Genomic DNA, 14,086 nt, shown 5'->3' on the forward strand with positions numbered 1-14,086 from the left:
TGCTCTGTGCCCTGAGCAGAAAGCTGTTGCTAATAAGTAGAAAACTAGCTTTAGGCTGCTGTGTGAAGGACCTTCTCTGGACATCCGCGAAGCAGTGCTTCATCACTGAGAACCCACAGCCTCAGTGGTGGCGTGGGGAACGCTGGGTCCTTGGAGTCAGGCAGCTGAGGAGTCCCAGTGTAGGGCCTGGTGTCTGTTCCAGGGTTAGGCGGTCTGCGTGTCAGTGCCTTTGGCTGCAGGCTACCCAAGTTTAGGAAGAGCTTGCTGTATTATATATAAGACTGAGATTCTGCTAATGTCTGTAATGCAATATGTTTCTGAAAACTTGTAAGAACTGGTTTTCTTTTGGCTCAGTGCTCTGTTTTTCATTATAAATTTAATAGAAAATATGCTTTGTTGAAAACATGTCTTCTGCCATATGTAAACCGTTTTAGGTTTTGCTAACACTTTAAGCTGTGTGTTAAAATGCACTGGGTGGTGCCATGTTATAGAAACGTATAATTTCTTAATTTGGAAAACTTATTTAATTTTTTAGAGCAGAAAATCCCAGAAGAAGACTACATCATCTTGATAGACGGCTTGAATGAGGCTGAATTTCATAAACCTGATTATGGAGATACACTGTCTTCGTTTATTACCAAAATTATTCCTAAATTCCCCACCTGGCTGAAGTTGATCGTGACCGTGAGAACAAATTTTCAGGTAACAAATCTTCTCCCCTCTCTTTCCAAGGCCCCACATTCCCAAGTATACAGTGGCGGGTGCTTCCTGCCTAGTGTTAGAACCCAATTGGCTACTGAATTGAAAACTATTATTAAGACTTTGAAAAAGTAGTCCAGAGAGTCCCATAGGAACAAGGATTGTCACCGTGTCAGCTAAGCTTCCCAGCAGCAGTGAGCTGGCCCCGTCCTTCTGAGATGGCGGTGTGTAAGCCTGGCTTACTGTAGCGAGGTGTGTGCTGGTTGAAGTTTCCGGCCAAGGTTTGGGGGCCGCTTGCTATGGGTGTGACTTGTTTCATTTCGTGGAACTGGGTGATCACGCTTCTTTCTTTTTCCTTATTAAAACTTGCCATTAAACCTACATTTAAGTGGCACAGTTATTTTTATAACCTTTTGGGTCATCCATTTTCTTTTCTTTTTTTTTTTTTTTCTGGTTTTTTGGATTTGGTTTTTTCGAAACAGGGTTTTTCTGTATAGATCTTGCTGTCCTGGAACTCACTCTGTAGACCACGCTGGCCTTGAACTCAGAAATCTGCCTGCCTCTGCCTCCCAGAGTGCTGGGATTACAGGCATGGGCCACCACCATCTGGCTTGGGTCATCCATTTTTATAGTCTAGCAGCTGTTCCTGCGTTTCTGTGCTGACCAGTGCTAAGATCACATGCAACATGGAAGCGGCCGTCCACTACCCTCTTCCTGCCATTACTACCTTTAAAAGGGCATGAGTTTCAGAAATGTTAGTGAGAAGTTCAATTGTTTCTTGGGGTTCGGAACTTATCTTGGAAGCATCAGTGAGCCTGTGCAATTCAGTTTCAACCAGCAGTTCACTTCCGGCTGGAGAGATGGCTCGGCGATTAAGAACATGGGCTGCTCTTTTGTAGAACCTGGGTTTGCTTCCTGGCTCCCATATGGTGCCTCACAACCACCATAACTCTGCCTCCCTGGCATCCAGCACCCTTGTCATGGGTACCAGTCATGCATTTGGTACACAGACATGCAGACAAAACAAAGTAATTAAAAAAAAAAAGAATAATTAAAATTCTTTTAAAATGAGAACATGCTGTGCTGGAGCAGGCAGGGATTTCTGCTGCCTGTTGTCCGGGACCCAGGCGGAGCCGGGCGTCTCCAGTTTCCTGTAGGGTCACCCAGCCCTGGTGTCTGATGCGGAGAGGGCACTTCTTATCTCCGTGTCTGGCTGGGCTCTTAGATGCGTAGTGTTGGTTTGTGTTTACCCTTGTTCTAGACCCAGCCGCTCAGGGATTCTGGGACTCAGGGCACCTGCAGGGTTTCACTGCCCCTTTGTTGGTGTGGCCCTGTCGCTGCTGTCTCCTTGGGCCCCTCCCCCTGCTCTCTTGGCTCAGACTCCTCAGTGGGGGCTTTGGGAAAGATCCTATCTCGCATCGGGATTTCTTTCACTTAAGCTTTTTATCTGTACCTCATCCTATTACATGTTTTAATACAAAACAACGAGTCCCTGTAATCCATGAAAATCCTCCTTGAACCGGAGCGAGCGGGCTGGTTTAAAGGGAAAGAGGAAACTCTGCGGACTAACACTGCGAGATTTTTGTTGTGTCCCCCCAGGAAATCATCAGTGCACTGCCACTCGTCAAGCTTTCCTTAGACGACTTCCCAGACAACAAGGACATTCACAGTGACCTGCACGCCTATGTCCAGCACAGGGTCCATAGCAGCCAGGACATCCTCAGCAACATCTCCCTGAACGGCAAGGCCGACGCCGCCCTCATCAGCAAAGTCAGCAGCCACCTGGTTCTGCGGAGCCTCGGGTCCTACCTGTACCTCAAGCTCACCCTGGACCTCTTCCAGCGGGGCCACCTGGTCATAAAGAGCGCCAGCTACAAGGTGGTGCCCGTGTCTCTGTCCGAGCTCTATTTGCTGCAGTGCAACATGAAGTTCATGACGCAGTCTGCCTTTGACCGGGCCCTTCCCATTCTGAACGTGGCCCTCGCCTCCCTCCACCCCATGACGGACGAGCAGATTTTTCAGGCTATCAATGCCGGCCACATCCAGGGCGAGCAGGGCTGGGAGGACTTCCAGCAGAGGATGGAGGCCCTCTCTTGCTTCCTCATTAAGCGGAGAGACAAGACCCGCATGTTCTGCCACCCGTCCTTCAGGGAGTGGCTGGTGTGGAGAGCGGATGGCGAAAGCACGGCCTTCCTGTGTGAGCCCAGGTACAGCAGAAGCTCCCGCGGGCATGTGTGGGGATTCGGGGACCAAGTACCCTTCAGTTTTGTTGCTCCTTATTTCCCATAGTTGGTTAGGAGAGAGTGAAAATAATCCACACCTTTCTACACAGTGTCCCTCCTTTGAGTGCTGGCACAGCAGGACACGTCTAGTGTGTTTGGGTAGAAGGGAAGCTGGGTGGTGCCAGGGAGCAGGTTCCTAGCTGCTATTTTTGTTTCCTTTGACCTGCCTCCCCCCACCAGCATGGCAGGGCCATACGTGGGTACTATGTCTCTGCTTTAGGGAATGGAATAGCAAGCTGGCCTGTGGCCAGGGGAGGGGTGGGCTGGGAGGGTGGATCCTTAACCCCCTGCCACTTCCTGACTGCCCTTGGCCATGTCACAGATATATGAGGACAGAGGGGAGCCCTATAATCCAGTTGGCTGTCCCCTTACAGACAAAGCCAGGCAGGATGCAGTTCTTACAACTCAAACCCCAGGAAGGTAGGGGGACAAGCTTGCCTGGCTCCTAGTACAAAACAGGTGAGCGGCCAGGAGGCTCGGGGCCTTTGGCTGCGGCCATTCTCTGCCCTCTGTCTCTCGCCTGCATCTCTGCATTCTTGAGCAGCTCCTCTCTGGGTCAGGATCGCCTCCTACTCTAGTGATGAGCGGGCAAGCGACTGGGTTGCCTCCTCGGGACTTCGGTGGGCACTGGGCCAGATGATTTGATCTAGAAACGAAGAGGCCAGTGTGTCCCCGGGGGGCCACGTGGTCACCGCCCTCCCGACCCGTACTGATGGGTAAAGCGCAGTGCTGTGGCTGTTTCCTTAGGTGGCACTGGACTCAGGGTTTATTATCTTCCAGACCTGGTTTAGCTCAGCAGGCTGGCTCCCGAAAGCAGATCACCAGAGGCATCAAAGGGTGGGTGATGATGATGACACCGCTCGCCAAGGTACATGGAGAGATCATTGTTGAGGAAGGTCAGCTGCAGTTTGGGTTTGTGGAGAGAAAGAACATGAGGAGACTCACATGGTGTAGACAGCTGGTGTTAGAGCAGGAAGTAGCCGGACTGTAGTCACTGGTGACCCTGGCTGCAGTTTGAACAGTGGTGGCAGTGGTGGCTGTACAGCACAAGGCACATCTGAGTGTGGTGGCCGCTCCAGGAACAGTAATAGCAGACACATGGCAGTCACCAGGGCCTGAGGAGAGCGTCTCGTGAATGTACCTATCTCGTAGGCTGTCCCTGCGCTGACTTCTCTCTCCTCAGCCCTGCTTGTCTGCTTTTCTTTTGTTTCCAACGCTTCCGAGGTCTTCTTCAGGGCAGTCCGTGTTCATTCGAACTCCGCCAAGGTGCTCCTGCTTTCCTTCTACTCCGTAGCTTAGTCTCACATTTTAAGTCTTTTTTTTAAAGTGACGAAAGATTGTTCAGTTTTATACTCTTTAAAAAAAAAAGATTTATTTATGTTATGCATGAGTGCTTTATCTGCCCAGAAGAGAGCATCAGATCCCATCACAGATGGTTGTGAGCCACCACGTGGTTGCTGGGATTTGAACTCAGGACTGCTGGAAGAGCTCTCTGTAGCCCCAGTTTTATATTCTTCTGCTCAATTGAAGAGAGTCCTTTCCTCATTGTACGTTAGTGTTACTTTTGTTGAAAATGAATTGGCTGCAAGAATGTGAGTGTACGGTTGTGGTCCAGTGGTCTGCGGGCTTTTCTGCCACTACCGTGCTGTTTGGAGAACTGGAGCTTTGTATTGAGTTTTGAAGTCGAGTACGCTCACGCACTTTGCCTTGTTCTTTTCGTTCACATGTTTTCTGTTTTTCATTTTGCAAGGATGCCTCAAAGATTGTGGCAAACATTTCTAAAAGGAGATACACAGGTCGGGTAGATTAAAGTGCACACCTGTAATCCCAGCACTTTGGAGGCAGATGCAGTCAGATCCCTGTGAGTTCAAGGCCAGCCTGGTCTACATAGAGAGTTCCAGGACAGTCAGGACTACACAGAGAAAAACCCTGTCTAGGAAAACAAACAAACGAAGTAGGAGACACGCAGTTTTAAACCTCGGTGTGATGCTAGAATCCCCTGACCCCCATAGCCAGGGTTTCTCACCTCCTTAACATTTCCCAAGGACTCATGATCTAGAACAGTCTCAGCTATTTTCTCCGTGCAGTTAACATGAAGAAGAAAGGGCATAGGATATTAATAGGCAGAACAAACTGCTGCTGACAGGGAGAGCCATTGGAAGCAGCACAGGGCGTGTTCTGGCAGCTATACACCTAGTTTGACTGGAGCTCTGTCATGGTGTGGAAGACTGGGAAGAGTCAGCAGAAGTGTATTCTAGAGAAGACTCTTAGCTGTCATCCCTGGAGCACTCTAAGGTTCTGGGAAATGGAGTGCCAGTGGGCAGGAGGGGGAGGGTTCAGGGCTTAGGGGCTGCAGGGCTGCAGAAGGAGAAAGCTGAAGAAAGGAGGAGCTATGGGGCAGGCCTTTTCCAGTCAGAGCTGGCTCTGCTTTAGAGCAGTTTGAGTCTGTGGAGAACCTCTCTCGGGGGCAGGGTTGGTTGGAGAAGTCAGTAGATTGAACATCAGTGACAGAAGTGTGGCTGACATGGGGAGTGGGATGCGGGGGGAAGGTTGCAGGGAAGGGGGCTGGAGATCCTGAGAGAGGTTAAGGGCAGTGAGGGTTTGGAGGAGGCTATTAGAAACTAGCCCTGAATCCTCAGGAGAACCTGAGGATGGGTGTCTTCTGGGTCGTAAGGAGGCACAGAGAGGAGACGGGAAGTTGTGGTTTGGGTTCAGTAATGCAGGAAACTGGGGTCTTGTAGGGAAGTCACTGAGGAAAGGGAAGCTGTACTCCCCAAGGAAAGGGAAGCGGAAATTCAAAGGAAGGGAAGTAGGACTGTTTCAGGCTGGGGCTGCCTCCTGTTTCTCTCGCCACATCTCCTCCTTGCAGGGTTTTTCTAGCTGAATTTCAATACGGTGATACGTGTCTCCTGCAGTTGGGTACCTCCTGAAGGGTGTACCCAGTGTTCTCCCACAAGCCCAAGCTCTTGTGCAGACTGGCCTCCCTGGGTTATTAGCCATTTGGTCTTGGACAAATCATCTAACCTGTGAAGGTTGTTTTCTCATGCAGGCAGACAGGGCATAGCACTCCCAAGGTCACGTGGGTGAAAGAAATAGCTAAGCTCAGTTTCTGGATCTAAAGTGGAGTGCATGGAGCGTGAACAGACAGGAAGGCGTCGGCGGTGGTTAGCGTGGGGCTGCACAGAAACAGTGATAGGACTTCAGACAGGTGGGAAGCCATGTGCTTCGCTGAGAGCCCTGGAAACCCTTGGGCTGGCCACTGAAGTCTGTGTGTGTTGCCCACAGTGGGGCCATCTGTAATGCATAATTAATTATGTAGAGTAATAGTTTCATTGTACACTTTCATATATGTATTTAATGTATTTCAATTATATACAGTCCCTCCCTCCCACTACCCAGTTTTGCCCTCCCATTACCCCCAAGAGGCCTTCTCCCTGTTTCATGGCGGTTTCTTCTAGATGCCACATAGGACAGAAGCCTGATGCCCTGGTTCTTCTGAATCAGGCTTACTTAACATGAGGAACTCCAGTTCCAGCCTCTCCTATAAATAGCATGAGTTCCTTCTTCTCTGTGGCTGGACAGTACTCCACTATACAGGTTATGCCTCCTGCCTCTCCTTTCATAAGCCAACAAGTACCTCACGTAGGCTGAGCTATTCCCATAACTTACCTATAGTGAAAGTTGTGATGTACCATAGGGTATATCTGTTGTACGTTGACTTTGATTCTTAAAGGTATATGCACAGGAATATGTTTTTGGAGGAACCCCCATAATGCTTTGTATGGTGGCTTGTACAGTCTACATTATACAACCTCAAGAATATGTACGGGTTCTCCTCTTGGCCAGCATTTATCGTTCTCTTACTGCTATCTTGTTTGGGACTAGGTCTCACGTATCCTAGGTCAGCAGGCCGTGCAAGAATGACCTTGATATCAGATCCTCCTTGACCATCTAAGTCCCAGGATCACAGACGTGTCCCTCGATCTCTTCCGCCATACTGGGGACCAAAGCCAGGATTTTCATACATGCCAGGCAATCATTCTACCAAGGCAGCAGCCTTGTTTCCTTGATGATAAATGTCATCTGATGTGAGATAGTTTCTCAGTATATTTTTATTTGAATTTCCCTAGTGGCTGAAAACGAACATGTCTTCATATTACTGGCCATTTATACTTCTTTTGAGAAGCGTCTGTTCCATGTGTTGATTTGATTTCTTGCCCTTTTGTGTGAAATGTTTTTGAGTTCTTGGTACGTTCTGGGTGTCAATCCTCTCTCGGATGAGTGCCTGGCAGGGAGTGTGTGCTGTGGGCGGTCTCCTCACACGGGAGTGCTCTCCTTCGCTACACTGACGGCGCCACTCTCATGCTCTGCTCTCTGCTGCTTGCCGCTGTGTCCTGAAAGTCATTGCCTACGTAGGTATCGTAGAGTATTTTTCTTAGAAGTTTCAAATTTTCAGATCTTACAGTGGTCTCTAATCATTTGGATTAACTTTTGTGCTGGACAAAATATGTATGTGTGTGTATATACACACACACAGACATAGATATAGAGATATACATATACACATACATACGTATATATATGTTTATAGTTCTATTTTTTAAAACAACATGTAGATGTTTTCCAACATCATTTGTTAAAGAATCTGTCTTTTCTTGAGCACATGTTCTTGGCATCATCTAGAAAATAAGGTGGCCGCAGGGTCTCTGGTCCGGTCCAGTGGTCTGTGTGTCTGGTTTTATTCTGATATCATCTTGGCTCTTGTTACTGTGACTCTCTAGTATATACTAAAATCAAATATTGTGCCTCCAGTATTGCTCTTTTTACACGGGATCGTATTTGGATTTTCCACATTTTTGTATTGTCATATGGACCTTAAAGATGACTTTTTCTGGACTGGAGAGATGGCTCAGAGCACTGACTGCTCTTCCGAAGGTCCTGAGTTCAAATCCCAGAAACCACATGGTGGCTCACAACCATTCATAATGAGATCTGACGCCCTCTTTTGTAGTGTCTGAGGACAGCGACAGTGCACTCACATTCTAGTCTCTTCAGTCTCTTTCTTCAGTGGCTTTTCATTTTCATTGCAGAGGGCTCTCACCTCCTTACCGTGAGTGGGATTGTTTTTCCTGGGTTCTTTCTTAGCAGGATTGTTTCTAGTAGATAGACACCTACTGAGTTTTGCAGCCTGGTCCAGGAGGCAGAGGCAGGCTGTTTAGTGTGAGTTTGAGATCCATGGCTTTTATCCAGTCTTCTAGACTCTCTTCCCCCTGCTCACCCCTCTCCTCCTCCTCCCCCCCCCCCCCCCCCGAGCTGTTGCCATGCAGATCCTGCCTTTTCGTCCCTTCCCCCATAAGGCCAGGCCTGTCTCCTGCCGCTTATGCTCCACTAGGGATGATGAGTGTGAGGTGGGGCTGGGGGAGGCCGCGGTCAGTGAGGATCGTGTCCCGTCCCTGTCCGGTGTTCATCCAGTAAGCTCTTCCTTGTGTATCTGCTTAGACTTGGCCACCTTGGTAGGCATCGTGATTATAGCTGTGACTTCATGCCATGCGGTTTGCATTTTTGTGACAGTCTTGACCAAAGATCCAGGTGGTGGGAGAGTGAATGTGATGCTCAGACAGTGATGTTTCTGGAAAGTTGGGCATCAAGGGTCGACCTACAGATAGGGCACCCCAGAAAAGGCCCTGCGAATGACTGCAGAATAATCATCGTTTGCCCTCTGTATAAACAGCAGCCTGAATGTTCTCTGAGCTCATGCTGCCTCCCACAGATGACAGCTCAGGGGCAGAGTGGGTGTCCTCCTCTGAGGGCCTGCGGTGTAGACAGATGGGAGCCTTTGTCATGAGCCTTTGTATTTCTCGTCCTAGGAATGGGCACGCTCTACTGGCGTTCATGTTCTCTCGGCAGGAAAGCAAGCTGAACCGCCAGCAGACCATGGAACTCGGCCATCACATCCTGAAGGCGCACATTTTCAAGGTGAGTGAGGTGCGGGGGCTTTGTGGTTTGATTCCAGACAGTCCGTTGGCCACCTCTAGTGTCTGTGAGCCCTGCGTCCATTCCTTATTGCACTTTACAAAGCAAAGAACCAGAGCTCCCTCCATAGCCGGTATCTTTTCATATTGGCCTCCTTGTTTCTCAAAGTCACATTTGATGTGTACCCCTTCCCCCTGGATTTCCTGTCTAGAGCAGTGATTCTCGACCTTCCTAATGCCGTGACCCTTTAATACAGTTTTTCATAGAGTGGTGACCCCCAAGCATAAAATTATTTTTGTTGCTACTTCATAGCTGTAACTTTGCTACTGTTATAAATGTCTTCGTTTTCTGATGGTCTTAGGCAATCCCGTAAAAGGGTCATTCCACCCCGCTCTCCCCGCCCCCACCAAGGGTTGCAAGCCACAGGTTGAGAACTGCTGGTCTAGAGCCTTTATTGGCTTTGAGGGGTTTTTGGTTTGGTTTGGTTGTTTTGTTGTTGTTGTTGTTGTTGTTGTTGTTGTTTTCCATTTACAAAGTACCAAGATTACAGTGGTCCTCTCTGCACAGTAGGGCCTGTGATCTCTGTACAGTATATCTGTGCAGTGTGCTGGGCGGACCCACGTTCAAACCGATGCGCCGCTGAGCTGAGAGACTCACAGGTGTCTGTCTTTGGTCGTTTCTAGGGCCTCAGTAAGAAAACTGGAGTCTCCTCGAGCCATCTGCAGGCCCTGTGGATCGGTTACAGCACAGAGGGACTGTCTGCTGCCCTGGCCTCGCTCAGGAATCTCTATACTCCCAATGTGAAGGTGAGCATCCCTCTGCACAGGGACCTGGCCCGTTCCTCCTCTGCCAGTCCTGCCAGCCATGGCTCCAGGGGAGGCAGAGTGTCTCCTGCTGCCCGCTTCCCCTCCTCATATCACCCACTTCCCCCTGCAGGTCTGGTTTGCTGCTGCAGGGAGATCTGGGTAGACGGAGCCTTTGTGGTGCCCGTTTCAGAAAGGGTGTGATGGGGAGGAGGTTCACAAAGGAAACCGAAGGTCAGAGAGCTTTGCAGGGAAGCTGGGTTTTTTGTGTCCTGAGCTACTATAGCAACCCACCTCTTCCTGGATCATGTTAAATTAAGCATTGAGGACACAGAAATGATGGGTCCCAGGAAGCTATCTGCGGGTGCCAGGAGCGCAGAGCATACTTCTGGCAGTGGACAGAGTGCTCCGCTGACTGCGTGCTGAGCTAAGACCTTCTTGTTCTGTGGTCAGTGACTATGCAGTCATGCTATGATAGTCTTGCTGTACAGATTTTCCTTCCCTATTTGCAGATTGTATAACATAGTCTTAAAATCAAAATCATACACAGGCCAGGTCTTTCTGGTGAAGGGCACACAGAAGTGCCCAGCCCCAGCTCCTGACACGCCCTGCTGCAGAAACTCTGGAGGCCTTTCCCAGTGGACTGAGTACTGAAAACCACTGAGAAGTGGTAATTGTACCCAATCCCTCAGTCACCCAAACTGTGACTGTGCAAGAGAGTCTCTGAGTGGATACAGGACTCCCTAGGCCCTAGCCCTCAATGCAGGTTTTCTTAAGTAGACAGGCAAGAAACCAGTTCCGTACTGCAGGAGCAGTTCACACTGCTGTCCCTTGTCCCAGGTATTCCTTGCATACCAGATGGAGGTTTTTCCAAAAGTGGATGACTCTAAATTTAGACGTCACGAAAAGGTAGATATGTTGTGACGTTTTTCTGCGTTGATTTTATAAGAAATCAGGTTTAGGTCACTATAGCATTGGTCATCTTTCTGACTCTAGCAAGCCCTTGGCTTATCTGTAGAATTAGTAAAGTATAAAAGAGCAGGAATAAGCTGGCAGTATCTGTCCTCCATACTTTGATGAACTCATGGGTGTAGACGTACACAGGCTGTGAGTGTGGAGGAGGGTGGATGGGAAATGCCACTGTCTGTCTGTCTGTCTGTCTGTCTGTCTCTCTCTCTCTCTCTCTCTCTCTGTTTTTTTTTTTTTTTTTTTTTGGTTTTTTGGATTTTTTTTTTTTTTTTTTTTTTTTTTTGTGTGACATGGTTTCTCTGTGTAGCCCTGGCTGTCCTGGAACTCACTCTGTAGACCAGGCTGGCCTCGAACTCAGAGATCCACCTACCTCTGCCTCCCAGAGTGCTGGGATTACAGGTGTGCGCCACCACCGCCCGGCTATGCCATAGTCTCTTGAACACAGGTTTTCAAGGCTGGATTAAAAGGCTTTCCTCTCTAGGCTGTCGGCTTTCCTCGAAACACACTAGCGATTTTGAGGTGTTCCTTACTTTATAAGATTCCAGTGTTACCTACCTCTGCACCGTCCCCAGATTTGCACAGCTTGGATCTGGAATCTCAAGTCCCTTCATTATCTTCCTGTTTTGTCTTTGTAAGTCTTTGATGAGAGAGAAAAAAGGTTTTCACAGAATATTGGACAAATTACAGCAATTTAAAATTATGCATGCAATTAAGGAACTGTTTTTAGAGAGTATTAACTGTTGTCATACAGAAATGAATGTCATTTTGAAAATAATTGCAGTTTGCCACTTTGGCAAATTAAAATGACTTGCTCTGAAATGAGGGCTTGGTAATTTCGGAAGCATGCTGGTGATGGCCAGCCCCGTGGCCAGGGTCATGGCAGCCTGTGCCCGCCTGGCCCACTGGGATCCTTGCCACTGGAGCCCCCAGCTCCTCCCCCGCCGGTTGCTTCCTCAAGTGCTGTCTTATAGCTGGTGCCGGCCCCTGCCCCACCCGTAGCCTTGGGAGCATTGGCTTCTGGTGTTTTTCTCAGCCGAAAGGACAGGAGACCAGGAATGAGGCAGCAGCATGGCCTCACTTTCCTTGGCTGAGCTCAAGGAGATTTTATACTTCAAGTCACAATCAAGCAGGAAGGACTTTTCAATGTCCCCGCTTTGTAAACCTCCAGGGTGCTGGCTCCCAGCTTGAGCTGACTGGCACTTCTCCAGGTCCTCACTGCTGGAGGGGAGGGGCTCCAGGTCCTCACTGCTGTAGGGTGGGGGGGGGGGAGGGGGCGAGGGGGCGCTCCGCTCCCCTTCTGTGTCTGTTGCTAGCTGGCCTCTCCACTTTAGTGTTAGCTAAAGAGCTTGTGTGGTAAAGACTCCGAAATCTCCTGCAGATGGGCAGGAGTGTATAGGATGAGTCATCTCCTCTGCTCCTTCCCATGGGCCACACAGTGTCTGCTACACCCCTGCTGTGTCTCTGCTGCTCCGGGGGCAGCGGTTAGCTTTGTGTCCTGAGCGGTCTTTGCCCTAACCCTGCCTACCCCGCTCAGAGCCTCTGAGTCCTCACCTCTGAAATGGAGACAACAAAAACAGTCTCCCAGGGCTCAGAAGCTGTCAGGGAAAACTCTTGGGAAAGCGCCCGGCATGCCTTGGGCGCCCAGGTGACTTGTTTTTATTGCTGCTCTCCTAGGCTCTGGAAACTGTGACCGCACTAGGCTGCAGGCACCTGGCAACCCTGAAGTGGTACCCACAACTCATGGAAGGGCCGCCAGCCTGTTGCTCTGTGCTGTGGATAGTCTAGGGGTGCACACAAGACAGGGTACTGTGGGAGATAGGTCTCAGGGACCGCACTCTGAAAACCCACAAACAGTGATGGCAGCAGTAGTTACTAATATTTATTTAACTCTTTTAAATTACTGCTGTAGTGCTAAGTCAGTCTCTGTCTTTCTCTCTACTTCCCTCACGTTCCTTCCCTCCCTTCCTCTGGCTCCCTCTCTCATTGGTGGGGAGGGGAGTGTTGTTATTTTGACACTCATTTTTAATCTTTTCAGCCACCCAGGCATTGGTACATTTGTTGTCATTTTTCACCTGGGGAGCGGAGGTTTGGGTGCACCGAGGATGGCAGGACGCCTGATTTCGAGCCCGACCTAGTGTGTCTGTGGGCGGGCGTATTTGTGTATTTGTCATCTGGTGTCTTTACAGCCCTGCCTGCTAAGTCCGTTTTCCTGGGAAGCTAACCCTAACCCTAACCCCTAACCCCTAACCCCTAATCCCTGACCCCTAATCCCTGACCCTAACCCTGATTTGTTTATTTTGTTGTCTTCAGACACACCAGAAAAGGGCATTGGAAAAATCCAAATCACACACACACACACACACACACACACACACACGCACACACGCCAAATCTCCAGGACCCAGGCATCTGGAAATTTGAAGCTCTGGGTGACATCAAGTTTGCCCGTAGTTATAAACAATGAGAAGAGGAAGATCTAGACATTGGTAGCGTTCTAAGGGTGAGAATACAGCAAAGCAGCAACAAAAGAAATGTGTTTCACCAAAGCAGACTAAGTGTAGATTGGTGAGAAAGCTTCCGCCCTGAGCCTCTATACAAGACCATGAGATCTAGTGGATCCACTCCATAGGGCAGAATGCAGATCTAGTGGATCCACTCCATAGGGCAGAATGCAGATCTAGTGGATCCACTCCATAGGGCAGAATGCACTCCCCCACCAAGGTTCCCAAAGAGATCATGCTGAGCAGAGTTGGGTGACATGCTTACTTCCTAGAGGGACCTAGAACACTGGAAAACTGAAGACTGCCTTGAGAGCCGCTAATTCAGACCATTTATCCTATCTCCCCCACCCCCACCCCACCCCACCCCCACCCCTTAGGTTCTTGTGTAAGGGAAGGGATGGGGCTGGTGGGAAGGGGACATGGAGTTGGCCAGCAAAATCTTCACACACTATTCCTGCGTGTCCTATGGCGGCCCTGAGGAGTCTGTATGTATGTCTGTCCATCTTGTTTCAAACTGATTTCTGAGGCCTTTGTAAAACACCCAAGTACTTCTTCAGCATAACAATGCTTGTTATTCCGTACTGATCATAGTTATTCCTTGTTTTTATTTAACTAACAGTTTTGAAATACCTTTGCAATTGTACTTGAGTCACGAGGTGTTCTAAGGAGTGGGGAACCTGTTTAACTGTGTTGTAGGAATCAGTCAGCTTGTTTGCTAGATTCTCACATTTCTGAGTGCCTTTTCCTTTGTGTTCTACACACACACACACACACACACACACACACACCTCTAAGTGCTCACTGACAGTGGGAGACTGGGTTGGTGTTGACCTGGGTCTGGCTATACAATGATGACGAT

The 14,086-nt window shown here is 49.2% G+C and overlaps 1 protein-coding gene across 2 annotated transcripts in view; it reads left to right on the forward strand.

The window, feature by feature from the left end:
- The window catches only part of Tanc1 (tetratricopeptide repeat, ankyrin repeat and coiled-coil containing 1), a 236,520-nt gene that overhangs the window by 189,030 nt on the left and 33,404 nt on the right, over nucleotides 1-14,086 (forward strand). For both annotated transcript variants that reach the window (XM_052182540.1, XM_052182541.1), the window contains exons 13-16: nucleotides 536-702; nucleotides 2,299-2,906; nucleotides 8,849-8,957; nucleotides 9,638-9,760. In XM_052182540.1, coding sequence (XP_052038500.1) covers nucleotides 536-702; nucleotides 2,299-2,906; nucleotides 8,849-8,957; nucleotides 9,638-9,760 — 1,007 coding nt within the window. The remainder of the gene's footprint in view (nucleotides 1-535; nucleotides 703-2,298; nucleotides 2,907-8,848; nucleotides 8,958-9,637; nucleotides 9,761-14,086) is intronic.

The sequence above is a fragment of the Apodemus sylvaticus genome, chromosome 5, assembly GCF_947179515.1.
Source record: "Apodemus sylvaticus chromosome 5, mApoSyl1.1, whole genome shotgun sequence".
Lineage (NCBI taxonomy): Eukaryota > Metazoa > Chordata > Mammalia > Rodentia > Muridae > Apodemus > Apodemus sylvaticus.